This window comes from Gallus gallus, chromosome 35, assembly GCF_016699485.2.
Source record: "Gallus gallus isolate bGalGal1 chromosome 35, bGalGal1.mat.broiler.GRCg7b, whole genome shotgun sequence".
In the NCBI taxonomy this organism is placed as follows: Eukaryota; Metazoa; Chordata; class Aves; order Galliformes; family Phasianidae; genus Gallus; species Gallus gallus.
The window spans coordinates 349,091-375,555 of NC_052566.1; the positions used below are offsets into that span (position 1 = coordinate 349,091).

General features: G+C 58.4%; 2 protein-coding genes and 1 long non-coding RNA gene across 6 annotated transcripts in view; all 3 read left to right on the top strand.

Moving 5' to 3' along the window:
* Nucleotides 1–18,721, top strand: part of ACIN1 (apoptotic chromatin condensation inducer 1) — a 36,709-nt gene extending 17,988 nt beyond the window's left edge. The window contains exons 9-17 of the mRNA XM_040654994.2: nucleotides 516–643; nucleotides 1,990–2,184; nucleotides 3,618–3,777; nucleotides 5,889–6,013; nucleotides 8,443–8,550; nucleotides 12,236–12,343; nucleotides 13,770–14,199; nucleotides 15,331–15,431; nucleotides 17,039–18,721. Coding sequence (XP_040510928.1) covers nucleotides 516–643; nucleotides 1,990–2,184; nucleotides 3,618–3,777; nucleotides 5,889–6,013; nucleotides 8,443–8,550; nucleotides 12,236–12,343; nucleotides 13,770–14,199; nucleotides 15,331–15,431; nucleotides 17,039–17,302 — 1,619 coding nt within the window. The 3' untranslated portion in view covers nucleotides 17,303–18,721. The remainder of the gene's footprint in view (nucleotides 1–515; nucleotides 644–1,989; nucleotides 2,185–3,617; nucleotides 3,778–5,888; nucleotides 6,014–8,442; nucleotides 8,551–12,235; nucleotides 12,344–13,769; nucleotides 14,200–15,330; nucleotides 15,432–17,038) is intronic.
* Nucleotides 4,733–5,728, top strand: LOC121108131. The gene is made up of 2 exons (XR_005842449.2): nucleotides 4,733–5,007; nucleotides 5,380–5,728. It is a non-coding gene; the product is annotated as an uncharacterized LOC121108131 (long non-coding RNA).
* A 370-nt stretch (nucleotides 18,722–19,091) lies between the features above and the next one.
* On the top strand, nucleotides 19,092–25,257 carry LOC100857859 (neuroguidin). Of its 4 annotated transcripts, none has more exons than XM_040654998.2 (10): nucleotides 19,092–19,167; nucleotides 19,875–19,973; nucleotides 20,835–20,972; nucleotides 21,626–21,710; nucleotides 22,836–22,885; nucleotides 22,999–23,101; nucleotides 23,656–23,812; nucleotides 24,810–24,957; nucleotides 25,037–25,103; nucleotides 25,204–25,257. In XM_040654998.2, exons 1-10 carry the CDS (start codon nucleotides 19,117–19,119, stop codon nucleotides 25,221–25,223), a joined length of 918 nt encoding a protein of 305 aa, XP_040510932.1. In that variant the 5' UTR covers nucleotides 19,092–19,116; the 3' UTR covers nucleotides 25,224–25,257. The 4 variants fall into 4 exon arrangements, with proteins under 4 accessions (XP_040510932.1, XP_040510933.1, XP_040510934.1 ...); XM_040654999.2 differs by having other exon boundaries at nucleotides 19,902–19,973; XM_040655000.2 differs by lacking the exon at nucleotides 20,835–20,972.
* Nucleotides 25,258–26,465: the final 1,208 nt, after the last annotated feature.

Genomic DNA, 26,465 nt, shown 5'->3' on the forward strand with positions numbered 1-26,465 from the left:
ATCGGAAGTGGGATAAAGGGGGCGTGGTTTCAGGTGGAAGGGGGCGGGGCCAAGGGTGGAAGTGGGGTTGGCGTGTGCTGATTATTAATGTGTGAAGAATGGGGCTGGAAGAGGGAGGGGCGGGGCTTCGAGGAGGAAGTGGGATAAAGGGGTGTGGCTTCGGCCGGAAGTGGGCGGGGCTAAGGGCGGAAGTGAGTGGGGTGTGCGGGGGCCAGCGGAGCAGGGTGGCTTATACGGATGGGGCGTGGCTTGGGAAGTGGGCGTGGCTTGTGAAGGGGGCGGGGCTTGTGAGCTGTGCAGGAATGAATAGGGAAGGATGGGGTGTAGCTAAGCCTGCTGGGCCCCTCCCTTTTTTCCTTTTATAGTTAAAGGGGCGGGGCCAGCAGCGCAGGCTGCCTTATATGGAGGGGGCGGGGCTTGGGAAAGGGGAGGGGCAAATGAGCTGCATGGGAACGAATGGGAAAGGAAGGGGTGGGGCTAAGCGAGCTAAGCCCCTCCCCCTTTTCCTTTTATAGCCAAAGGGGCGGGGCCAACGGATCCGGAGGCGGGGCCAACGGCGGGGGCGGGGCGGAAGCGGCGCTGGGGCAGCGTGATGGGAGGGGCCGGGAGGCGATCGCTCAGCATCAGCACCGACAGCCTGAAGGTAAAAACGGCCCCAAATTGAGCCAAAAATGGCCTTTTTTCACCCAAAATGGGCTTGGGAGGGGGAAGGGGGGGGGGGAGGGGTTCGTGTGCTGAATGTGGGGGGGTTGGGGCTTGGGGTTGGGGAGATAATGGGGTAGAAATGGGGGGAGGGGGGGAGGCTAAAATGGAGGGGTTTTGAGTAAGAATGGGGGGATTTGGACTTAAAAGGGGAAGACTTGATTCCTAAATAGGGGGGTTTGAACCCAAAAAGTGGGATTTCGACCCCAAATTGGGGGATTTGGGTCCTAAATGGGGAGATCTGGACCCAAAATGGGGGGATTTGGGTCCTAAATGGGGGGATTTGGACTCAAAATAGGGGAATTTGGATCCAAAATGGGGGGATTTGAGCCCAAAAAGGGGGATTTGAACCCCAATTGGGGGTATTTGGACTCAAAATGGGAGGATTTGGACTCAAAATAGGGGGATTTGGGTCCTAAATGGGGTGATTTGAACCGAAAATTTGGGGATTTGGGCTCAAAATGGGGAGATTTGGGCCAGGTCTATTAGCAAAGACCCCCCCGAGCCCCCAATTCGCCCCAAAAACCCCATTTTTCGCCCCAATTCCCCCCAATTCGCCCCCAAATCCCCATTTATCCCCCCAATTCCCCCCATTGCCCCCCCAGATCCCCATTTTTGCCCCCAAATGCCCATTTTTCCCCCCTGAAATGCCCCAAAATCGCTGTTTTCCTCCCCAAATCTCAGAGCCTGCTGCCAGGTCTATTAGCAGAGACCCCCCCAAGCCCCCAATTCCCCCCAATTCGCCCCCAAAACCCCATTTTTCACCCCAGTTCCCCCCATTGCCTCCCCAAATCCCCATTTTTGCCCCCAAATGCCCATTTTTCCCCCCTGAAATGCCCCAAAATCGCTGTTTTTCCCCCCAAATCCCAGAGCCTGCTGCCAGGTCTATTAGCAGAGACCCCCCCTTAGCCCCCAACTCCCCCTAAAAAGCCCCCAACGCCCCATTTTTCACCCCAATTCCCCCCAATTTGCCCCCCAGGTCCCCCTTTTTCCCCCCAAATCCTCATTTTTTCCCCCCAAATGACCATTTTTGCCCCCCCAAATGCTCTAAAATCACTGTTTTTCCCCCCAAATCCCAGAGCCTGCTGCCAGGTCTATTAGCAGAGACCCCCCCAAGCCCCCAATTCCCCCCAATTCGCCCCCAAATCCCCATTTTTCCCCCCAATTTCCCCCCACCCCCCCCCCAAATCCTCATTTTTCACCCCAATTCCCCCCATTGCCCCCCCAAATGCCTATTTTTGCCCCCCCAAATGCCCCAAAATCGCTGTTTTTCCCCCCAAATCCCAGAGCCTGGTGCCGGGACTGCGGGCGGAGGCGGTGTTGGAGCTGCACCCCCCCGAAGACGCCCCGATTTCGGAGGAGGAAGAAGGGGGGGGGGGCCCAGGAGGGGCCCCAATAGCGACGCAGGGGGGGGGAGGGGCACACGAAGCCACCCCCCCACCCCGGGAGCCCCCCCTCAAAATCTGCCGCACCGTCACGCAGGTGGGTACCCCAAAAGGGGCAGATTTCACCCCAAAATTGGGGGGGGTGGGGTGGGGTGGAAAAGGGGATCATTTGGGCCCCAAATGGAGGAGGTTGGGGTGAAAATGGGGGGGTTTCAGCCCAAAATGGGGGGAAATGGAGGCAAATTGAGGGGTTTCAGCCCCAAATGGGGGGCTTTGGGGGGCTTCAGACCCAAAATGGAGGGGTTTTGACCCAAATTTAGGGGTTGGGAGTCCAAAATTGGGGGGTTTGGGCCCAAAATGGTGGAGGTTTGGGGGCAAATTGAGGGGTTTGACCCCAAATTTGGGGTGTTGGACCCAAAGTGGAGGGATTTAAGCCCAAAATGGGGGGTTTTGGACCTAAAATTGGGGTTTTGACCCAAAATGGAGGGATTTTACCCCAGATTGGTGGTTGGAACCCCAAAATCGGAGGGTTTGGGCCAAAAATGGGGGAGATTTGGGTCAAAATGGAGGGATTTGATCCAAAAATTGGGGATTTTGGCCCCAGAATTTGGTGTTTTGGACCCAAAATTGAGGGATTTTGCCCCAAATTGGGGTTTTTGACCCAAAATTGAGGGATTTTACCCCAGATTGGTGGTTGGAACCCCAAAATCGGAGGGTTTGGGCCAAAAATGGGGGAGATTTGGGTCAAAATAGGGGGATATGATCCAAAAATTGGGGATTTTGGCCCCAGAATTTGGCGTTTTGGACCCAAAATTGAGGGATTTCGCCCCAAATTGGGGTTTGGGGCCCAAAATTGGGGGATTTGGACCCAAAGTGGTGAATATTTGCGTCAGAATGGAGGGATTCGACCCCAAATTTGGGGGCTTTAACCCCAAAATGGTGATTTTTGGAAGCAGGATTTGGGGTTTGAAGTCCAAAATTGCGGCGTTTTGCCCCAAATTATTGAAGGTTTACACCAAAATTGTCCTATTTTGCCCCAAAATGAACGGTCTGGACCCAAAATTGGAGGTTTTGAGGCAAAACGTGGCCATTTGGACCCCAAATTTGTCCGTTTTAGCCCGAAAATTAATCTTTTTTTTTTTGCCTGAAATGCCCATTTTTCACCCCAAAACGTTTTCAGACCCAAACCGGGCTTTTTTCACCCCAAAATGGGCATTTTTCCCCCATAGTTTGAGTCCCCAAAACCCCCATTTCTCATCTCAAAACTTCGTGCCCTTTTTTCATCTTCAGATGACCCAAAACGACCTTTTTTCACCCCAAAACGCTCTGGGCTCTCATGGATATTTAAAGCCCCCCAAAATCGCCTTTTTTCACCCCAAATCGATGCTTTTCCCCCCCGATTTTCGCTGCCCCCTTTCTCCCCTTTCCCCCCCCAGAATCTCATCCCCCCCCATTGGCATCGGGAGTCCCAAAATGGCTGTTTTTTAACCCAAAATGTGCCCCCCCCCCCCCCCCCTCTTTCCCCCCAAGGTGGTCCCGGCGGAGGCGACGGAGAACGGAGGGGGCGGGGCTGAAGGGGGCGGGGCTTCGGCGGAGGGGGCGGAGCCAAAGCAGCAAGCCCCGCCCGCCGGCCCCGCCCCTTCGTCTGGCCCCGCCCCTTCCGGTGCCGGAGGGGAGGAGGAGCCCAAAGGTGGGATTATGGGATTATGGGGGGGGGTTATGGGATTGTGGGGTGGGATTATGGGGTGGCAGGGGGGGATTATGGGATTATGGGGTGAGATTATGGGATTGCGAGGTGGGATTATGGGGTGGCAGGGGGGGATTATGGGATTTTGGGTTGGGATTATGGGAAGGGAGGGGTTATGGGATTGCGGCGTGGGAGTATGGGATTATGGGGTGGGATTATGGGATTATGGGGTGGTGGTGGGGATTATGGGATTAGGGGGTGGGATTATGGGATTATGGGTTGGGATTATGGGGTGGCGGGGAGGGGATTATGGGGTTGCAGGGTGGGATTATGAGGGGGAGGGTTATGGGATTTTGGGGTGGGATTATGGGATTGTGGGGTGGGATTATGAGATGGGGGTGGGATTATGGGGCGGTGGGGGGGATTATGGGATTGTGGGGTGGGACTATGAGATGGGGTGGAATTATGGGATTGTGGGGTGGGATTATGGGGTGGCGGGGGGGAGTATGGGACTATGGGGGGGCATTATGGGATTGTGGGGTGGGATTATGGGGTGGTGGGGTGGGATTATGGGGTGGCGTGGGGGGATTTTGGGATTGTGGGGTGGGATTGGGGGGTGGGGGGTGGGATTACGGGATGGTGGGGTGAGATTATGGGGTGGCGGGGGGGAATATGGGATTGTGGGGTGGGATTATTGGATTATGTGTGGGATTATGGGATACGGGGATGCAGTTATGGGGTTGGGTGGCTTTAGGGGGGATTTAGAAGTCTTTATGGCGAATCCCGTGGGATTACGTGGGTTTGGGGTGGGATTCGAAAGGGATTATGTTGGATTATGTGGGATTATCAGCATTTAGAGTGGCGTTGTATGGTATTAAGGTGGGATTAGTGCGGGATTGTGGAGTTACGGTGGGATTGGAGTGGGATTATGGGGGTGATGTGGGATTGTTTGGGATTAGGATGGGATTAGGGCTGCATTGCAGCACCGTGATGTTGGAGGACTGCCTGCAGGGGGTGCTGTTATAAAGGCTGTGTTGGAGGACTACCTGTAGGGGGCGCTGTTATGGGCGCTGTGTTGGAGGACTGCCCGCAGGGGGCGCTGGTAGGAGTGCTGTGTTGGAGGTCCACCTGCAGGGGGCGCTGTTATAAGGGCTGTGTTGGAGGACCGCCTGCAGGGGGCGCTGTTAGGGGCGCTGTGTTGGAGGACCGCCTGCAGGGGGCGCTGTGTTGGAGGTCCGCCTATAGAGGGCGCTGTTATTGGAGGGGAGAGGGTCTGTGTTGGAGGACCGCCTGTAGGTGGCGCTGCTATTGTTCTGGGAGGGGAAATGGGTGTTGGAGGTCCGCCCGCAGGGGGCGCTGTGTTGGAGGTCCACCTGCAGGGGCGCTGTGTTGGAGGACCGCCCGCAGGGGGTGCTGTGTTGGAGGACCGCCTGCAGGGGGCGCTGTTAGGAGCGCTGTGTTAGAGAACCGCCCGCAGGGGGCGCTGTGTTGGAGGTGCACCCGCAGGGGGCGCTGTGTTGGAGGCCCACCTGCAGGGGGCACTGTTAGGGGCGCTGTGTTGGAGGACCGCCTGCAGGGGGCGCTGTTAGGGGCGCTGTGTTGGAGGACCGCCTGCAGGGGGCGCTGTTATAAGGGCTGTGTTGGAGGACCGCCTGCAGGGGGCGCTGTTAGGGGCGCTGTGTTGGAGGACCGCCTGCAGGGGGCGCTGTTATAAGGGCTGTGTTGGAGGACCGCTTGCAGGGGGCGCTGGTAGGAGCGCTGTGTTGGAGGACCGCCTGCAGGGGGCGCTGTTATGTGCGCTGTGTTGGAGGACCACCTGCAGGGGGCGCTGTTATGTGCGCTGTGTTGGAGGACCGCCTGCAGGGGGCGCTGTTATAAGGGCTGTGTTGGAGGACCGCTTGCAGGGGGCGCTGGTAGGAGCGCTGTGTTGGAGGACCGCCTGCAGGGGGCGCTGTTATAAGGGCTGTGTTGGAGGACCGCCTGCAGGGGGCGCTGTTATAAGGGCTGTGTTGGAGGACCGCCTGCAGGGGGCGCTGTTAGGGGCGCTGTGTTGGAGGACCGCCCGCAGGGGGCGCTGTGTTGGAGGCCCACCTGCAGGGGGCGCTGTTCCGCAGGGCGCCGCTCGGTGGCGCAGCAGCGGCGCGGTGTGACGGTGACCATCGACGACCCGGTGCGAGCCGCCCCGCGCCCCTCCCCCCCCCGCGCCCGCCCCACCCCCATCGTCCATCTCTGCAACCTGGTGAGCCCACAGCCCCCATAACGACCCCATAGCCCCCCACAAGGACCCCATACTGACCCCATACCCCCCCACAACGTCCCATAAGGACCCCATACTGACCCCATACCCCCCCACAACATCCCATAAGGACCCCATACTGACCCCATACCCCCCTAAGGACCCCCCCATATTCCCCTATGTCTCTCCCATATGCCCCCATAATGACCCCATATCCCTACAAGGACCCCCCCATGACCCCATATCCCTCCACAGCCCCCCACAAGGACCCCATACTGACCCCATACCCCCCTGAGAACCCCCCCATAAACCCCATAAGAGCCCCATACTGACCCCATACCTCCCTATGACCCCATAGCCCCCCATAAGGACCCCATACTGACCCCATACCCCCCTGAGAACCCCCCATGTTCCTCTATATGTCTCTCATATCCCACCATAATGACCCCATAGCCCCCTATGAGCCCATAGCCCCTCATAAGGACCCCATACTGACCCCATACCCCCCCACAATGTCCCGTAAGGACCCCATACTGACCCCATACCCCCCCACAACATCCCATAAGGACCCCATACTGACCCCGTACCCCCCCACAACGTCCCGTAAGGACCCCATACTGACCCCATAGCCCCCTGAGGACCCCCCCATATTCCCTTATGTCTCTCCCATATGCCCCCATAATGACCCCATATCCCTACAAGGACCCCCCCCATGACCCCATATCCCCCCATAGCCCCCCATAAGGACCCCATACTGACCCCATACCCCCCTGAGAACCCCCCCATAAACCCCATAAGAGCCCCATACTGACCCCATACCTCCCTATGACCCCATAGCCCCCCATAAGGACCCCATACTGACCCCATATCCCCCTGAGAACCCCCCATGTTCCTCTATGTTTCTCATATCCCACCATAATGACCCCATAGCCCCCTATGAGCCCATAGCCCCTCATAAGGACCCCATACTGACCCCGTACCCCCCCACAACATCCCATAAGGACCCCATACTGACCCCATACCCCCTAAGGACCCCCAGGACCCCATGTCCCCCCATAAGGACACCATACTAATCCTGTGCCCCCCAAAGATCCCCCCATATCCCCCCCATAACATTGATAAGGATCCCATACTGACCCCATATCCCCACAAGGACCCCCCCATGACCCCATATACCCCCATAAGTACCCCATATCCCCCCATAAGGACCCCATACTGACCCCATACCCCCCGAGGACCCCCCATGACGGCCCATATTGTCTCATATATTTCCCATATCCCCCCATACTGACCACATATCTCCCTGAGAACCCCCCTATGACCCCATATTCACCTATAAGGACCCCATACTGACCCCTTACCTCCCCGAGGCCCCCCCCATTACCCCATATCCCCCCATACTGACCCCAAATCCCCCCATACTGACCCCATACCCCCCGAGGACCCCCCTATGACCCCATATCCTCCCCTGAGGACCTTATACTGACCCCATATCCCCCTGAGGACCCCCCTATGGCCCCATATCCCCCCTTAAGGACCCCATACTGACCCCCTACCCCCCCGAGGCCTCCCCCATGACCCCATATCCCCCCATACTGACCCCAAATCCCCCCATACTGACCCCAAATCCCCCTATACTGACCCCATACCCCCCGAGGACCTCCCTATGACCCCATATCCCCCCTTAAGGACCCCATACTGACCCCGTATCCCCTCTTAAGGACCCCATACTGACCCCATACCCCCCCGAGGCCCCCCCCATGACCCCAAATCCCCCCATACTGACCCCAAATCCCCCCATACTGACCCCAAATCCCCCTATACTGACCCCATACCCCCCGAGGACCTCCCTATGACCCCATATCCCCCCTTAAGGACCCCATACTGACCCCGTATCCCCTCTTAAGGACCCCATACTGACCCCATACCCCCCCGAGGCCCCCCCCATGACCCCATATCCCCCCATACTGACCCCAAATCCCCCCATACTGACCCCAAATCCCCTTATACTGACCCCATACCCCCCGAGGACCTCCCTATGACCCCATATCCCCCCTTAAGGACCCCATACTGACCCCGTATCCCCTCTTAAGGACCCCATACTGACCCCATACCCCCCCGAGGCCCCCCCCATGACCCCAAATCCCCCCATACTGACCCCAAATCCCCCCATACTGACCCCAAATCCCCCTATACTGACCCCATACCCCCCGAGGACCTCCCTATGACCCCATATCCCCCCTTAAGGACCCCATACTGACCCCGTATCCCCTCTTAAGGACCCCATACTGACCCCATACCCCCCCGAGGCCCCCCCCATGACCCCATATCCCCCCATACTGACCCCAAATCCCCCCATACTGACCCCAAATCCCCTTATACTGACCCCATACCCCCCGAGGCCCCCCCCATGACCCCATATCCCCCCCCAGGTGCGGCCGTTCACCCTGGGGCAGCTGAAGGCCCTTCTGGGCCGCACGGGGACACTGCGGGAGGATGGATTCTGGATCGACCGCATCAAATCCCACTGCTACGTCACCGTGAGTGCCCGTGGGGAGGGAGGGCCCTATGGGGCGTCGGGGGGGCTCTGTGGGAGCTCTGTGGGGCGCTATGGGGGCTGTATGGAACTCTATGGGGTTCTGTGGCGTTCTACGGAGCATTGTGGGGTGTCTGTGGGGCACTACAGGGGCTGTATGGGGCTTTATGGGGGTTCTTTGGGGCTCTATGGGGTTCTATGGGGCTCTGTGGGGCGCTATGGGGGCTGTATGGGGCTCTATGGGGGTTGTATGGGGCTTTATGGGGGCTGTATGGCGCTCTATGGGGTTCTATGGGGCTCTATGGGGTTGTACAGGGCTCTGTGGGGTGTCTGTGGGGCGCTATGGGGGCTCTATGGGGCTCTATGGGGGTTCTGTGGGGCTCTATGGGGTTCTATGGGGGTTGAATGGGGCTCTATGGGGGCTGTATGGGGCTCTATGGGGTTCTATGGGGCACTGTGGGGTGTCTGTGGGGCACTATGGAGGCTGTATGGGGCTCTGTGGGGTTCTATGGGGGCTGTATGGGGCTCTATGGGGGCTGTATGGGGCTCTATGGGGGTTGTATGGGGCTTTGTGGGGTGTCTGTGGGGCACTATGGAGGCTGTATGGGGCTCTATGAGAGTGGTATGGGGCTCTATGGGGGCTGTATGGGGCTCAGTGGGGTTTTATGGGGCTCTATGGGGTTCTACGGGGCTCTGTAGGGTGTCTGTGGGGCGCTATGGGGGCTGTATGGGGCTCTGTGGGGTTCTATGGGGCTCTGTGGGGCGCTATGGGGGCTGTATGGGGCTCTATGGGGTTCTATGGGGCTCTGTGGGGTGTCTGTGGGGCACTATGGAGGTTGTATGGGGCTCTGTGGGGTTCTATGGGGCTCTATGGGGTTGTATGGGGCTCTATGGGGCGCTATGGGGGCCGTATGGGGCTCTATGGGGGGTGTATGGGGCTTTATGGGGGCTGTATGGGGCTCTATGGGGTTCTATGGGGCTCTGGGGTGTCTGTGGGGCACTATGGAGGCTGTATGGGGCTCTATGAGAGTGGTATGGGGCTCTATGGGGGCTGTATGGAGCTTAGTGGGGTTCTATGGGGCTCTATGGGGTTCTACGGGGCTCTGTAGGGTGTCTGTGGGGCGCTATGGGGGCTGTATGGGGCTCTGTGGGGTTCTATGGGGCTCTGTGGGGCGCTATGGGGGCTGTATGGGGCTCTATGGGGTTCTATGGGGCTCTGTGGGGTGTCTGTGGGGCACTATGGAGGTTGTATGGGGCTCTGTGGGGTTCTATGGGGCTCTATGGGGTTGTATGGGGCTCTATGGGGCGCTATGGGGGCCGTATGGGGCTCTATGGGGGGTGTATGGGGCTTTATGGGGGCTGTATGGGGCTCTATGGGGTTCTATGGGGCTCTGGGGTGTCTGTGGGGCACTATGGAGGCTGTATGGGGCTCTATGAGAGTGGTATGGGGCTCTATGGGGGCTGTATGGAGCTTAGTGGGGTTCTATGGGGCTCTATGGGGTTCTACGGGGCTCTGTAGGGTGTCTGTGGGGCGCTATGGGGGCTGTATGGGGCACTGTGGGGTTCTATGGGGCGCTATGGGGGCTCTATGGGGTTCTATATGGCTCTGTGGGGTGTCTGTGGGGCACTCTGGAGGCTGTATAGGGCTTTATCGGGTTCTATGGGGTTCTGTGGAGCACTATGGGGTGTCTATGGGGCTCTGTGGGGGCTGTATGGGGCTCTGTGGGGTTCTGTGGAGCACTATGGGGGCTGTATGGGGCTCTATGGGGTTCTATGGAGTACTATGGGGTGTCTATGGGGCTCTGTGGGGTTCTGTGGAGCACTATGGGGGCTGTATGGGGCTCTATGGGGTTCTATGGAGCACTATGGGGTGTCTATGGGGCTCTATGGGGGATTTGTGGGGCTCTATGGGGTATCTGTGGGGTGTCTGTGGGGCTCTATGGGGTTCTGTGGAGCACTGTGAGGTGTCTGTGGGGCGGTATGGGGGCTATGGATCCCAATGGGTTCTTTTGGGGTCCCGATGTGTTTTTATGGGTCCCATTGGGTCTCTATGTATCCCAATGGGTTCTTATGGGGTTTGTATGGGTCCCGGTGGGTGTCTATGGATCCCAATGGTTCTTATGGGGTTTCTATGGGTTTTTATGGATCCCAATGGGTTTTTAAGGACTCTCTATGGGTATTTTGGGTTGTGATGGGTTTCTGTGGATCCCTATGCGTTCTTATGGGGTCCTGATGGGTCTCTATGGATCCCAATGGGTTCTTATGGGGTCCCTATGGGTCCCGGTGGGTCTCTATGGATCTCAGTGCATTTGTGTGGGGTTCCTGTGGGCTTTTATGGGTCCCGTTGGGTGCCTATGGATCCCAATGGGTTCTTATGGGGTCCTTATGGGTCCCAATGGGTCTCTATGGATCCCAATGAGTTCTTATGGGGTCCCGATGGGTCCTGATGGGTCTCTATGGATCCCAGTGGGTCTCTATGGATCCCAATGGGTTCTTATGGGGTCCCGATGGGTCTCTATGGATCCCAGTGGATTCTTATGGGGTCTCTATGGGTTTTTATGGGTCCCGATGGGTGTCTATGGATCCCAGTGGGTTCTTATGGGGTTTCTATGGGTTTTTATGAATCCCAATGGGTTCTTATGGGGTCTCCATGGGTTTTTTTTTGGGTCCCAATGGGTCTCTGTGGATCCCAATGGGTTCTTATGGGGTCCCGATGGGTCCCGATGGGTCTCTATGGATCCCAGTGGGTTTGTGTGGGGTTCCTGTGGGCTTTTACGGGTCCCGTTGGTTGCCTATGGATCCCAATGGGTTCTTATGGGGTCCTTATGGGTCCCAATGGGTCTCTATGGATCCCAATGAGTTCTTATGGGGTTCCGATGGGTCCTGATGGGTCTCTATGGATCCCAGTGGGTCTCTATGGATCCCAATGGGTTCTTATGGGGTCCCGATGGGTCTCTATGGATCCCAGTGGATTCTTATGGGGTCTCTATGGGTTTTTATGGGTCCCGATGGGTGTCTATGGATCCCAGTGGGTTCTTATGGGGTTTCTATGGGTTTTTATGAATCCCAATGGGTTCTTATGGGGTCTCCATGGGTTTTTTTTGGGTCCCAATGGGTCTCTGTGGATCCCAATGGGTTCTTATGGGGTCCCGATGGGTCCCGATGGGTCTCTATGGATCCCAGTGGGTTTGTGTGGGGTTCCTGTGGGCTTTTACGGGTCCCGTTGGTTGCCTATGGATCCCAATGGGTTCTTATGGGGTCCTTATGGGTCCCAATGGGTCTCTATGGATCCCAATGAGTTCTTATGGGGTCCCGATGGGTCCTGATGGGTCTCTATGGATCCCAGTGGGTTTGTGTGGGGTTCCTGTGGGCTTTTACGGGTCCCGTTGGGTGCCTATGGATCCCAATGGGTTCTTATGGGGTCCTGATGGGTCTCTATGGATCCCAGTGGATTCTTATGGGGTCTCTGTGGGTTTTTATGGGTCCCGATGGGTGTCTATGCATCCCAGTGGGTTCTTATGGGGTTTCTATGGGTTTTTATGAATCCCAATGGGTTCTTATGGGGTCTCCATGGGTTTTTTTGGGTCCCAATGGGTCTCTGTGGATCCCAATGGGTTCTTATGGGGTCGCTATGGGTCCGAGCGGTCCCTGTGGGTCGCTGAGGGCCGGGATGTGGGTCTGCCCCACAGTACGCGTCGGTGGAGGAGGCCGCGGCCACGCGGGAGGCGCTCCATGGGGTGCGATGGCCGCAGTCCAACCCCAAAGTGCTGGCAGCCGACTTCGCCGAGCAGGAGGAGGTGTGGGGCAGGGATGGGGGGGGGTGTGGGGCAGGGATGGGGGGGTGTGGGGCAGGGATGGGGGGGTGGGGGGCGGGGGTGTGGGGCGGGATGGGGGGTGGGGTTGTAGGGTGGGAAGGGGGGTGGGGGTGTGGGGCAGGGGATGGGGGGGTGTGGGGCAGGATGGGGGGTGCGGGTGTGGGGCAGGGATGAGGGGGTGGGGGTGTGGGGCAGGATGGGTGGGGATGGGGGGTGTGTGGGGTGGGATAGGAGGATGTGGGGCTGGGTGTGGGGTGGGGATCGGGTGTGGGGCGGGATGAGGGGGGTGTGGGGTGGGATGGGGGGTGGGGGTGTGGGGCGGGAAGGGGGGTGGGGGTGTGGGGCAGGATGGGGGGTGGGGGGCAGGATGTGGGGTGGGGGGCAGGATGGGGGTGGGGATGGGGCGTGTAGGGTGGGATGGGGGTGTGGGGTAGGGATGAGGGGGTGTGGGGCAGGGATGCGGGGGGTGTGGGGCAGGATGGGGGGTGTGGGGCAGGGTGTGGGGTGGGGGTGTGGGGCAGGGATGGGGGGCGTGGGGCAGGATAGGGGGTGGGGATGGGGGGTGAGGATGTGGGGCGGGGAGAGGGGGGTGTGGGGCAGGGGGTGGGGTGGGCGGTGTGGGGTGGGATGTGGGGTGGGTGGGTGTGGGGATGGGGGGATGTGTGGGGCCGGGTGTGGGGTGGGGTGGGGGGGATGGGGGTAGGATGTGGGGTGAGGGGGTGTGGGGCGGGATGGGGGGTGTGGGGTGGAAGTGTGGGGTGGGGGGTTGTGGGGCAGGGTATGGGGTGGGGGGGTGCGGGGCAGGGATGGGGGAGGTGTGGGGCAGGGTGTGGGGTGGGGATGTGGGGTGGAAGTGTGGGGTGGGGTTGGGTGTGGGGTGGGATGTGGGGTGGGGATATGGGGGGCGTTGTGGTGTCTCTTTGGGTTCCTGTGGGGCACTATGGGGTCACTGTGGGGTTCTGTGGGGTCTCTATGGGTTTCTATGGGTCCCTATGGGGTTTCTATAGGGCTCTATGGGGCTCTGTAGGTCCCTATGGGTCTCTATGCGTCTGTATGGGTTCCTATGGGCTCTATGGGTCTCTATGGGTTCCTATGGGTCCCTATGGGTTCCTATGGGCTCTATGGAGTCTATGGGCTTCTATGGGTCCCAATGGGTCTTTACCGGTCTCTATGGGTCCCTTTGGGTTCCTATGGGTCCGTATGGGTCTCTATGGGTCCCTATGGGGTCTCTATGGGTCTTTATGGGTCTCTGTGGTTCTCTATGGGTTCCTATGAGCCTGTGGGGGTCCCTATGGGGTCTCTATGGGGCTCTATGGGTTCCTATGGGATGTCTGTGAAACCCTATGGGGAGCACAGTGGGCGTGTCCGTCCTTAAGCCCCGCCCCTAACCCCGCCCCCTTCCCTTCAGCTCGACTTCCACCGCGGCCTCTCATTGGACGGCGCCGGCACGTGGGCGGGGCCAGGAGGAGGAGGAGGCGGAGCCGCGGGCGCGGTGGGCGGGACTTCCGGCGGGCCGGCGGTGGGCGGGGCCTCGCAGGGGGCGTGCCCCCGAGGCTCGGGGGCGGGGCTTCGCGAGGGGGCGGGGCTTCGGGCGGAGCGGGAGCGCGCATTGGCTCGCCGGGAGAGGGCGCGGGGGGAGCGCGAATGGGATCGCGACAAAGGGGCGGGGCCTGCGCCGAGCCCCGCCCCCGCCCAACCCGGCCACGCCCCTTCGCCCGGAGGCTCCGCCCCCGCGTCAGGAGGAGGCTCCGCCCACCGGGACTCCAGGCCACGCCCCTCCAGGGGAGGGGGAGGGGGAGAGAGGGGGCGGCCCCGGGAGCAGCGCCCCGAAAAGAGAGGTATGGGGGGGGGTGTGGGGGGTTGTGGGGCTCTATGGGGCGTTATGGGGTGCTATAGCGTGGTTATGGGGTGACGGGGGGGTCTGTGGGGCACTCCGGGCGTGGTTATGGGGCACTACTGGGTGGTTATGGGGTGATGGGGGGGGTCTGTGGGGCACTATGGGGTGGTTACGGGGTGATGGGGGGGTCTATGTGGCACTATGGGATGATTATGGGGTCCTATGGGGGGGTGATGGGGTGATGGGAGGGTCTGTGGGGCACTATGGGGTGGCTATGGGATGATAGGGGGGTCTGTGGGCCACTCAGGGGTGGTTATGGGGCACTACGGGGTGATTATGGGGTGATGATGGGGTCTGTGAGGCACTCCAGGGGTGGTTATGGGGCACTACAGGGTGGTTATGGGGTGATGGGGGGGTCTGTGGGGCACTCCGGGCGTGGTTATGGGGCACTACTGGGTGGTTATGGGGTGATGGGGGGGGTCTATGGGGCACTCCAGGGGTGGTTATGGGGTGAAAAGGGTCTCTGGGGTGCTATGTGGTGATTATGGGGCCTTATGGGGAAGTGAGGGGGTGATGGGAGGGTTTGTGGGACAGTATGAGCTGGTTATGGGGGTCTATGGGGCACTATGGGGTGATTATGGGGTGATGGGGGGGTCTGTGCGGCACTCCAGGGGTGGTTATGGGGCACTATGAGGTGGTTATGGGGTGATGGAGTCAATGGGATCCTATGGGGTGGTTATGGGGTCCTTTGGGGTGGTTATGGGGCACTGTGGGTTGGTTATGGGGTCCTCTGGAGTGATTATGACTCTATGGGGGGCAATTAGAGGCGGTATGGGGTGGCTATGGGTCATTATGGGGTGGTTGTGGGACACTGTGGGGTGGTTATGGTTCACTGGGGGGCAGTTATGGGGCAGCGTAGCAGTTCTATGGGGCTTTATGGTATGGTTGTGGGGCACTGTGTGGCCTTTGTGGGGCACTGTAGGATGGTTATAGGGCTGTGGGGGTTTCTATGGGGTGGTTATGGGGCACTATGGGGTGGTTATGGGGCACTGTGGGTCACTATGGGGCTCGGAAAGGGCGGGGCTACACGCACAGTGGGCGTGTCCCGACGTAGCCCCGCCCCTTCCGGCAGAGAAAGCCCCGGAAGAGCCCCCTGCAAAACTATTGGACGATCTCTTCCGGAAGACCAAGGCGGCGCCGTGCATCTATTGGCTGCCGCTGACTGACAGTCAGGTGGGCGGGACTTCCGGTGGGCGGGGCTAATGCGCTTTCCACCACGGCTCCCTCCCCATTCTAAGCCCCAAGCCCCGCCCCCTCCCTTAGACCCCGCCCCCTCTCTTAAACCACGCCCCCTTTTAGCCCCGTCCCCTCCCTCTTCATGGCCCCCCCTTTTATCCCCTTTATTTACCCAAATTCCCCATTTTTCCCCCCAAACCCCCTCCCCATCCCCTTCCCTCCACCCCACCCCCTTCCTTTGCCCAAATCTTGGCTATTTTCCCCCATTTTCCCCCCTATTTCCCCCCATTCCCCCCATTCTAAGCCCCCAAGCCCCTCTCCCTCCATTAAACCCCTCCCCCTCGTTAAGCCCCGCCCCCTCCCACCCCATAGCCCTCTTTTTTCCCCTTTTATCCCCCTTTATTTACCCAAATTCCCCTTTTTTCCCCCCAAGCCCCCTTCTCACCACCCCACCCCCTTCCTTTGCCCAAATCTTGGCTATTTTCCCCCATTTTCCCCCCATTTCCCCGCACTGCTCTCTCCCCCATTCCCCCCAATTTGAGCCCCCCAAGCCCCGCCCCCTCCATTAAACCCCTCCCCCTCGTTAAGCCCCGCCCCCTCCCTCCCCATAGCTTTCCCTTTTCCCCTTTCATCCCCCCTTTTTTACCCAAATTCCCCTTTTTTTCCCCCCAAACCCCCTCCCCATCCCCTTCCCTCCACCCCACCCCCTTCCTTTGCCCAAATCATGGCTATTTTCCCCCATTTTCCCCCCATTTCTCCCCACTGCTCTCTCCCCCATCCCCCCCATTCTGAGCCCCCCAAGCCCCGCCCCCTCCATTAAACTCCTCCCACTCGTTAAGCCCCGCCCCTTTCCACCCCATAGCCCTCCTTTTATCCCCTTTTTTACCCAAATTCCCCTTTTTTCCTCCCAAACCCCCTCCCCATCCCCTTCCCTCCACCCCACCCCCTTCCTTTGCCCAAATCTTGGCTATTTTCCCCCATTTTCCCCCCTATTTCCCCCCATTCCCCCCATTCTAAGCCCCCAAGCCCCTCCCCCTCCATTAAACCCCTCCCCCTCGTTAAGCCCCGCCCCCTCCCACCCCATAGCCCTCTTTTTTCCCCTTTTATCCCCCTTTATTTACCCAAATTCCCCTTTTTTCCCCCCAAGCCCCCTTCTCACCACCCCACCCCCTTCCTTTGCCCAAATCTTTGCTATTTTCCCCCATTTTCCCCCTATTTTCCCCCATTCTCCCCCATCCCCCCCATTCTGACCGCCAAGCTCCGCCCCCTTCAGTCAAACCCCTTTCCCTTTTTAAGCCCCGCCCCCTCCCACCCCATAGCCCTCCTTTTATCCCCTTTATTTACCCAAATTCCCCTTTTTTCCCCCCAAATCCCCTCCCCATCCCCTTCCCACCACCCCACCCCCTTCCTTTGCCCAAATCTTGGCTATTTTCCCCCATTTTCCCCCCTATTTTCCCCCATCCCCCCCCATTCTGAGCCCCCCAAGCCCCGCCCCCTCCATCAAACCCCTCCCCCTGGTTAAGCCCCGCCCCCTCGCCCACGGTCCCCTCCCCTTTGCCCGGGCTTTGCCCAAAACGGCCTTTTTTGTCCCCAAACCGGAGCAGTTCACGCAGAAGCAGGCGGAGCGCCAGGCCAGGGCGCGGGAACGGGAGAGGCGCCGGAAGGAACAGGAAGAGGCGGAGCTTCGAGCCCGGAGTGGGCGGGGTCACGACAAAAGGGGCGGGGCTTCCAGCCGGGATCGCCCATCAGGAGGCGGGGCCACGCAGCCTTCGGCCAATCAGAGCGCGACGCCCGGCCCCGCCCCCCGCTCCAAGAGGCGGAGCCGCAGCCGCAGCACTCCCTTAAGGGACCGGGGGGGGCGGCGCTGAGCCCAGAATTGGGGGGGGGGGTTTGACCCAAAATTGGGGGGTTTTGACCCAAAACTTGGGGGTCCAGCCTCGGTTTGAGGCCGTTTGGGGTCTGAACCCCTTAAATTTGGGGTAAAAAAGTGCTTCTTTGGGACCCAACGCTGAGGGATTTCGGCCCGAAAGTTGGGAGGTTTAGTCCCAAAATTGGGGGGTTTTGGCCCAAAATTGGGGGGTTTTGACCCAAAATTTGGGGGTCCAGCCTCGGTTTGGGTTCTGAACCCCTCAAATTTGAGGTTCTGGGGATAAAAAAGTGCATTTTTGGACCCAAAATCCGGGCATTTAGACCTAAAATTAGGATGTAGACCCAAAGTTGGAGCATTAGACCCAAAATTGGGGGGTTTTGACCCAAAAATTGGGTTTTTTGACCCAAAATTGGGGGGTCCAGCCTCGGTTTGGGGTCTGAACCCCTCAAATTTGGGGGTTTTGGGTAAAAAAGTGTATTTTTTGGACCCCAAATCTGAGCATTTAGACCCCAAAATGGAAGGTTTAGACCCCAAATTTGACCCCAGGTTTGTTTTTACCTAAAATTATGGGGTTTTGACCCAAATGTTGGGGGTCCAGCCCTGCTTTTGAGGCCGTTTGGAGTCTGAACCCCTCAGATTTGGGGGTTTGGGGTGAGAAAACCGATTTTCTGGCACAAAATCCGTTGATTTGGACCCCAATAATTGAAGCATGGACCCAAAATTGGGGGATTTAGACCCGGAATTGCATCTTTTGGCCCCAAATGGTTCCTTCTGACCCCAAATTTGGGGGATTTCAGCCCCAAATTTGGCTCTTCCGACCCCAAATTGGGCCCCGGAAGCCCAAATTTGGGAATTCTGACCCCAATTTTGGAGCTCCGAACCCCAAATTGGAGGTTTTGGGGCTTAAAATGGCGGCGCTGTCCCCAAAATGTAATAATAAATGTGACTTTAATGCCCGAATTTGGGGTTTCGGACCCAAAATGTGGCTTTTAAACCCCAAATTTGGCTTTTTTGGACCCGAAAGGTGGAGGTGGAGACCCAAGGTTGGAGAGTTTGGACCCAAAATTGGAGGGTTTGGACCCAAAATTGGGGATTTTAAGACCAAAATTGGCTATTTTTGACCTAAAATTGGGGGCTTTTGACCCAAAATTGAGGGCTTTTGACCCAAAAGTTGGGGATTTTGACCTGAAAGATGGGGGTGGAGACCCAAAATGGGAGGATTTGGACCCAAAACTGGGGATTTTAAGACCAAAATTGGCTATTTTTGACCCAAAATTGGGCTTTCTTGACCCAAAATTGGGGGCTTTTGACCCAAAATTGGAGTTTTTTGACCCAAAATGGGGCTTTTTTGGGGGGGTGACCCACAGTGCTGTACCATGGAGACCCCACGGGGGGAATAAAGGCGGAGGAGTGCGGAGTTTTGGGCTGAATTTGGGGGATTTGGGGAAAAAATGGAGGTTGGGGGTGGGAATTTGGGGTAATGGGGGGGATTGGGGGAGTCTGTTTCCCGTTTATGGGGGATCTGGGGTGGGATATCGCGAGATTTGGGGCCTCGCGGGGAATCGCGGCAGTCGGGGCGAATTTGGGTCATTTTGGGTCGTTTCGGGGGGATTTGGGGCTTTCCGAGGGGTCACAGCTGGTCACGGCGCTGTTCTGCGCTCCCATTGGTCGAGCGGCGAGTCCATCACTCCTAGCACCGCCTCTTCCTCCCTCTTTACCAATCCCCGCTGAGAGGCGAGTTCAGCCCTGCGTTATGCGCGCTCCTATTGGCTGAGCGGCCATTTTCCGGTTCCGGTCGGAGTGCGGCGCAAAATGGCGGCGATATCCGAGGCCGTGACGCTGTTGAAGGCGCTGCGGAAAGAGGTGGGCCCCGAAATCCGCCGGATTTACCCCAAAATCGGCCCCGAATCGGCCCGTATCCACCCCGGAGCCCCTCTGGACCACTCGGAATCCCTCAAAATGACCCAAAACCGCGTGAAATCCCCCCAACATTGCCCCAAAGCGGCCCTTGGAGTCTCAAAGGAAACCCCGGAGAGCCCCGAAATGGCCCCAAAATGACCCAAAATCGCCCAAATTCACCCCAGAATTGTCCCCACTTCCACCCTGGAGCCCCTCAGGACCCCTCAGTGTCCCTCAAAATGATCCAAAATCACTTAAAATTACCCCAAAACCGCCCCCAAATTGCCCCAAATTCACCGTCAGAGTCCCAACGGAGCTCCATAAAATGCCCCAAAATGGCCCAAATTTGCCCCAAACTTTGCCCCAAATTGGCAGAATTAAACCCCAAACCGTCCCTAAATCCACCCTGCAGCCCCTCCGAAATCATTTCGTGCCCCCAAAATGACCCCAAACCCTTTAAAATGGCCTCAAATCCACCATCAGAATCCCATAAGAACTCACCGGAATGCCCCAAAACAGCCCCGAATTGACCCCAAAACGGCCCCGAATTGACCCCAAAACGGCCCGAATTGACCCCAAAAATGCCCCAAATCGGCCCTTGGAATCCCAAAGGGAGTCCTTAAAATGCCCCAAAGTGGTGAAATGGGCCCAAATTTGCCCGAAACGGGCAGAATTCAGCCCAAAATGAACCCCAAAAGGTGGCGGAGGTGACGGAGCACGGCAGGGCGCTGCTGGCGCGGCTCAGGGACGGGAAGCTGCGCACCGACAGGGTGAGAAATGGGCTGAAAATGGGCCATTTTGGGCAACTCGGGGTAAAAATGGGCTGTTTTGGGATCGGAGGGGGAAATTGGGGGATTTGGGGGGGATTTGGGGGCAATTTTGGGGTAATTTGGGGGGAAATTTGGGGGTTATTTAGGGGAAGTTTGGGGGTGGTTTGGGGAGATGTGAGGGCGGCTTTGGGGAGCAAAAATGGGTCATTTTGGGCAAATTTGGGTAAAAATGGGCAGTTTGGGGATCGGGGGAGGCTGGGAGGGAATTGGGGGGAGATTTGGGGGATTTGGGGGCGAATTTGGAGGGATTTGGGGGCAATTTCAGGGTAATCTGGGGGGATTTTGGGGTAATATTGGGAGTGGTTTGGGGAGATGTGAGGGCGGTTTTGGGGGCAAAAATGGACAATTTGGGGGCAAATTTGGATAAAATTGGGGATTTGGGGGCAATTTAGGGGATTTTTGGGCACTTTTGGGGGGATTTTATGGCCAATTTGGGGAGATTTGGGTCCAATTTAGAGGATTTGGGGGCCAATTTGGGGGCACTTTAGGGCCAATTTGGAGGAATTTGGGGCACATTTTGCAGTATTGGGTCTAATTGGGGATTTTGGGTCCAATTTGGAGGAATTTGAGTTCAATTTGGAGGATTTGGGGTTCAATTTGGGGGATTTGGGGGTCAATTTGGGGGATTTCGGGGTCTATTTGGGTGCTTCTGGGTCCATTTTGGGTGGAAACAGTGCTGATTTTGGGCGGTATTGGGGTGAATTGGGGCGGATTTGGGGCGGGCCGGCCCTCCCCCAGCTGCCTCCGTGGCGAGGTTGAGGATTTTGGGGTGAAAAAGGGCTTTTTTGGGGGCGTTTTCAGGGCGTGTCGCTGCTGGGGCTGCGGGCGGCCGCCATGTTGCACTACGTCACCGACCTGGCGCTGCTGCTGCGCTCCAAGAGCGGGGGGCGGAGCCTGAGGGAGGAGCCCGCGTTGCCCCGCCTCCTCGAGAGCCGCGTGGTGATTGGCCGGGAGCGCGGCGGGGGGCGGGGCTTAGGGGGAAGGGCGGTGGGTGATTGGGGGGTTTGGGAGAGCGGGCGGGGATTGGGGTGGTTGGTATGAAGGCATTGGTTTCTATTGGGGGGCGGAGCCTAGGGGAGGGGCGGGGCCTTATTAGCATATTGCCATTGGTATCTATGGGAGTAAATGGGGGGCGTGGTCTTATTACCATATATGAATTGGTCCGTATGGGAGTAAATGCAGGGGGCGTGGCCTTATTAGCATATCCCTATTGCTGGCCATGGGACTGAAGGCTGGGGGGCGGTGCCTAATGGGACGGGTCCTTGTCTCATTAGCATATGCTTATTGGCTCCTAATAATAGCGGAATGTGGGGCGCGGCCTAGGTGAGGGGTGGGGCTTAGTCACATTAGCATATCCATATTGGTTCTAATGGGAGTCAGGAGATGGGGCGTGGTCTAATTAGCATATTCATTACACCCATTGAGCCATACTAATAGGATGGGGCAGTGGGGCTCCGGGGAAGGGCGTGGCCTCATTTGAATCTCATTACCATACCCTGAACCTGCCCCAATCGGTTCCTGGGTGGGGATGGGGGGGGGGGGGGGGGGGGGGGGGGGGATGGGGTGGCCTGATTAGCATGCATTTGCATAAGGTGCTGGAGAAGCTCCGCCCCCTGGAGCAGCGCATGCGGTACCAGTTGGACAAACTGCTGCGGGCGGCGGCTGCCGGCGCTCCGGGTGGGACCCCAAATCCCTCCTTTTTCACCCCAAAATCACCGCGTCCCATTCTGCCCCAAAACGGCCCCATTTCACCCCAAAATGCCACCTTTTTGACCCAGAATGGCCCCATTCTGCCCCAAAATACCCACTTCTGCCCCAAAATGGTCCCTTTTTTTGCCCCAAAATGCCCCATTCTGCCCCAAAATGGCCCTATTCTGCCTTAAAATGCCCTATTCTCCTTCAGCATGGCACCTTTTTGCCCCAAAACGGGAACTTTTGGCCCCTAAATGGCCCCATTCTGCCCCAAAACGGCACCTTTTTGCCCCAAAATGCCTTTTTCTGCCCCAAATGGCACCTTTCTGCCCCAAAATGGTCCCATTTCACCCTAAAATGCCCAATTCTGCCCCAGAATGCTTCTATTCTGCCCCAAATGGTCCTATTCTGCCCCAAAATGGCCCCAATTCTGCCCCCAAATGCCCCGTTCTGACCCCAAATCCCCCATTCTCATCCCAAATCTGCCATATTTATCACCAGATCCTCCATTTTCCCCCCAAAACCCACATTCTGATCCCAAAACCCCCATTCTGACCCCCATATCCCCCACTCTGACCCCCAAAATCCCCATTCCGCCCCCAAATCCCCCATTCTGACCCCCAAATCCCCCATTTCCCCCCCCAAATCCCCCACTCTGACCCCCAAAATCCCCTATTTCCCCCCCAAGGTCCCCCATTTCTACCCCAAATGCCCCATTCCCCCCCCAAATGCCCCATTCTGACCCCAAATCCCCCACTCTGACCCCAAAAATCCTCATTTCCCCCCCCAAATCTCCCATTCTGCCCCCCAAATCCCCCATTTCCCCCCCCAAAACCCCCAATCTTCCCCCCAAATCCCCCATTGTGACCCCCAAAATCCCCATTTCCCCCCCAAATCCCCCATTCTGACCCCAAATCCCCCACTCTGACCCCCCAAATCCCCATTTCCCCCCCAAAACCCCCATTCTGACCCACAAAATCCCCATTCCGCCCCCCAAATCCCCCACTCTGACCCCCCAAATCCCCATTTCTCCCCCAAAACCCTCATTTCCCCCAAAAACCCCCATTCTGACCCCCAAAATCCCCATTTCCCCCCCAAATCTCCTTCCAGGTGCCAACGACCCGCTGAGCTTCCGCCCCGACCCCTCCAACCTGGCCCAGGTCAGAAAACCCCAAACCCCCCCCCCTAAAACCCCAACCCCCCCCCCCCTTTTTAACCCCAAAACGTGGCTTTCTCCTCTGCCCCAAAATCGCTGCTTTTCACCCCAAAACAGGAGGAGGAGGAGGAGGAGGAGGAGGAAGAGGGCAGCTCAGCCCCAAAGGCCGGGGGGGGGCAGAGCCGTTACGTCCCCCCCCGCCTGGTGCCCGTCCCCTACGGTCAGTGACCCCAAAACTGCCCTTCTTCACCCCAAAAATCCTCCATTCCCCCCATTTCCTCTCCGTATGTCCCCATTTCCTCCCCGTTACCCCCCCCTTTCTCCCCTATTCCCCCCCCAAATTCCCCCATCTCCCCCCCAAAATCCCCCATTTCTCCTCTATTTCCACCCGATTTCACCCCCAAATTCCCCATCTCCCCCCCAAAATCCCCCATTTCTTCTCTATTTCCACCCCATTTCCCCCCCATTCTCCCCCTATCCGCCCCCAAATCCACATTTCCCCCCCATCTCCCCCCATTCTCCCCCCCAGACCCCCATTATCCCCCTCAAATTCCCCCATCCTCCCCCCATCCCCACATACTCCCCCATATCCCCCATCTCCTCTCATATCCCCCCCCAAACCCCCATCTCCCTCCCAAATCCCCCCATTTCCCCCCCCCCAAACCCCCATCTCCCCCCCAAATCCCCCCATTTCCCCCCCCAAACCCCCATTTACCCCTCATCTCCCCCCGTTTCCCCCCCAAACCCCCATATCTCCCCCCTTTCCCCCCCCAGCCCCAGCAGAGGATGAGCCCCAGGCCCGCCATCAGCGCGCCCTGCAGGCTGCCCGGCGCCGTGCCCTGAGCTCAGCTCTGCTGCGGGAGCTGCGGGACGAGTTGGGGGACGGCCCCGAGCTGCTGGGGGGCACCGCGCCCCATAGGGAGCTGCAGCGGTGAGTCGGTCCCCCCCTGTGCCCCACAAGAGCCCCATTCAGCCCCCATTGCCCAGCGCTGCTCCCATTGCCCAGAATGGGCCAGGGAGGCCGCGCCCCCTTCACCGTAGACCACACCCATCCCATAGGCCACGCCCTCTTCCTATAGACCACACCCACCTCACAGGCCACGCCCCCTGCCCCATAGACCACATCCACATCACAGGCCACGCCCCCTTTGCCATAGACCACACCCACATCACAGGCCACGTCCCCTTCCAATAGACCGCTCCCACCTCACAGGCCACGCCCCCTTACCCCATAGACCACACCCACCTCACAGGCCACGCCCTCTTCTTACAGACCACCCCCACGCCCCCTTCCCCATGGACCACACCCACATCACAGGCCCCGCCCACTCCCAATAGACCACACCCACATCACTAGCCACGCCCCCTTCCCATAGACCACACTTACCTCCCAGCCCACGCCCCCTCCCACAAACCACGCCCCCTTGTCATAGGCCACACCCCCCTCCGGGCCAAATAGGGGACGTCCACATCTTCCCAGGCCACGCCCCTTCCACAGGCCACGCCCACTTTCCCCAACCACACGTGTATCTCCACAGGCCACGCCCCCTTTCTGCAGGCCACGCCCCCTGGAGCGTGATCTGGAGAGGTCTATGGAGGGAAATGGGGGATTTGAGCCCCTCTTTGGGGTGAAATTGAGAGATCTGGGGATGGAAACGGGAAATTTAAGTCTATTTTGGGGTGAAACTGTGGGATTTGGTGGCGGAAATGGGGGATTTGGGCCCGTTTTGGGGTGAAATTGAAAGAGATGGGGATGGAAATGGGGGATTGAAGCCCATTTTGGGGTGAGATGGAGAGATGCGGTGACAGAAATGGTGGACTTGGGCCCACTTTGGGGTGAAATGGAGCGATGCGGTGACAGAAACGGGGGATTTGGGCCCACGTTGGGGTGCCAGGGGGTTATTTTGTCCCATTTTGGGGGTCTCCAGGACGCAGCTGGAGGAGTCCATGATGGTGCGGCTGAGCGAGAGCCGCCAGCAGAGGGCGCTGCGCCGCCTCCGCGCCATGGGAGCCGTCAACCTGGACTCCATCACCCACTTTGGGGACACGGCCGCCCTCCTGGGACCCCAAGATCAGGTGGGTGTGGCCCTTAGCCCCGCCCCCTCGCCCTTAGCCCCGCCCCTTTGCCCCCAGTTTCACCTCCTATTGGTCGCAGGAGTCGCTGCTGCCGCCCCCCAAAAAGAAGAAGAAAGTGGTGAAGAGGAAAGCGGGGAGGAGGAAGGGTGAGTCCTCCACGCCTGCAGGGGGCGCTGTGGGGCTCCGTCCTCCAGCCCGCGGGGGGGCGCTGTGCGCTCGGCTCACCGCTCTCATCCTGCCCCACAGGTTTCCGTCGGCGCCGCTGAGCTGTGTGGAAATGAAGGAGTTAATTCGGTGTCACGCCGCTCGTTAGTGCTTATTAAGGGGAGGGGGCGGGTGGGGGAGGGGCCGAGATGGCGGCTGACACATCCAACATGGCTGCTAGCCACTCAACATGGCTGCCCCCCCACCAAGATGGCCACCTCCATCCGCCAGGATACCCCCACCCAACATGGCTGCCCCCACATGGAGGCCGCCATCTTTGCTCCCCCAGATGGCCTCCAGCCCCGAATAGGGAATGACCAAATGCCCCAAAAACGCCCCAAATGACCCCAAAACGGCCCATGGGCACCTCTGCCCCATTTTAACTCTTCCTTTACAACCGCTGTGACTTTTTTTCTGACCATTTCTGACTTTTCACCCTTCTTTGTAGTTCCTTGTAACTTTATGGCCATTTCCCTGTTGCACTGTTTCTTAAATGATTATTTTTAGCAGTTTTTACTCTTTTTGTGACAATTTTGCCCCTTTTCCTCCCTTTTTATGCCCATTTCTGACACACTTGATCCTTTTTATGGCCTTAAATGCCCCAGAATGGCCCCGACATGGGATTTCCCCATTCTGTTCCTCATAAAAAAATGCCCCAAATGGGATTTTCTCCATTGGATTGGCCACAAACCGCCCCAAAATGGGATTTTGTACCATTTTCTCCTCAGAAAGCGTCACAAAAAAGGTACAAAAAGCCTCAAATCCCACAAAATGGCCCCCAAATGGGATTTCCCCATTGTATTCCTCGCAAAAATCCCACCGTACGGGATTTTCTCCTTTGGATTCCCCACAAAACGCCCCAAAATGGCATTTCTCACCATTTCCTTCTGAGAAAAAATGACAAAAAAAGGTGTAAAATACCAAAAATCCCACAAAATGGCCCCAAAATGGCATTCCCCCATTCCAATCCCACACCAGAAGGCCCCCCGAAGGCCCCCCCTCCGCACCCTGCCATAAAACCACACCAAAACCAACCCACGCTCCCACCCCCCTCCTCCGCGCCCTTTTTAACGCCCCCAGACCCCAAATCCGACCTTTTTCACCTCAAAACCACCCCCGAAATGACGTCACCGCGCCGCGCCGCTTCGTCATGCCCCTCTCCAAGATGGCGCCCAACATGGCGGCGCCCGCTCTGCAAATGGCGCCTTTCCGCTCTGCGCATGCGCCCTCTGACTACGCGCATGCGCGCTGCGCCCGTTGCTGGGCAACGCCGCCATTTTGTAGGCGGTGCCGCCGCCATTTTG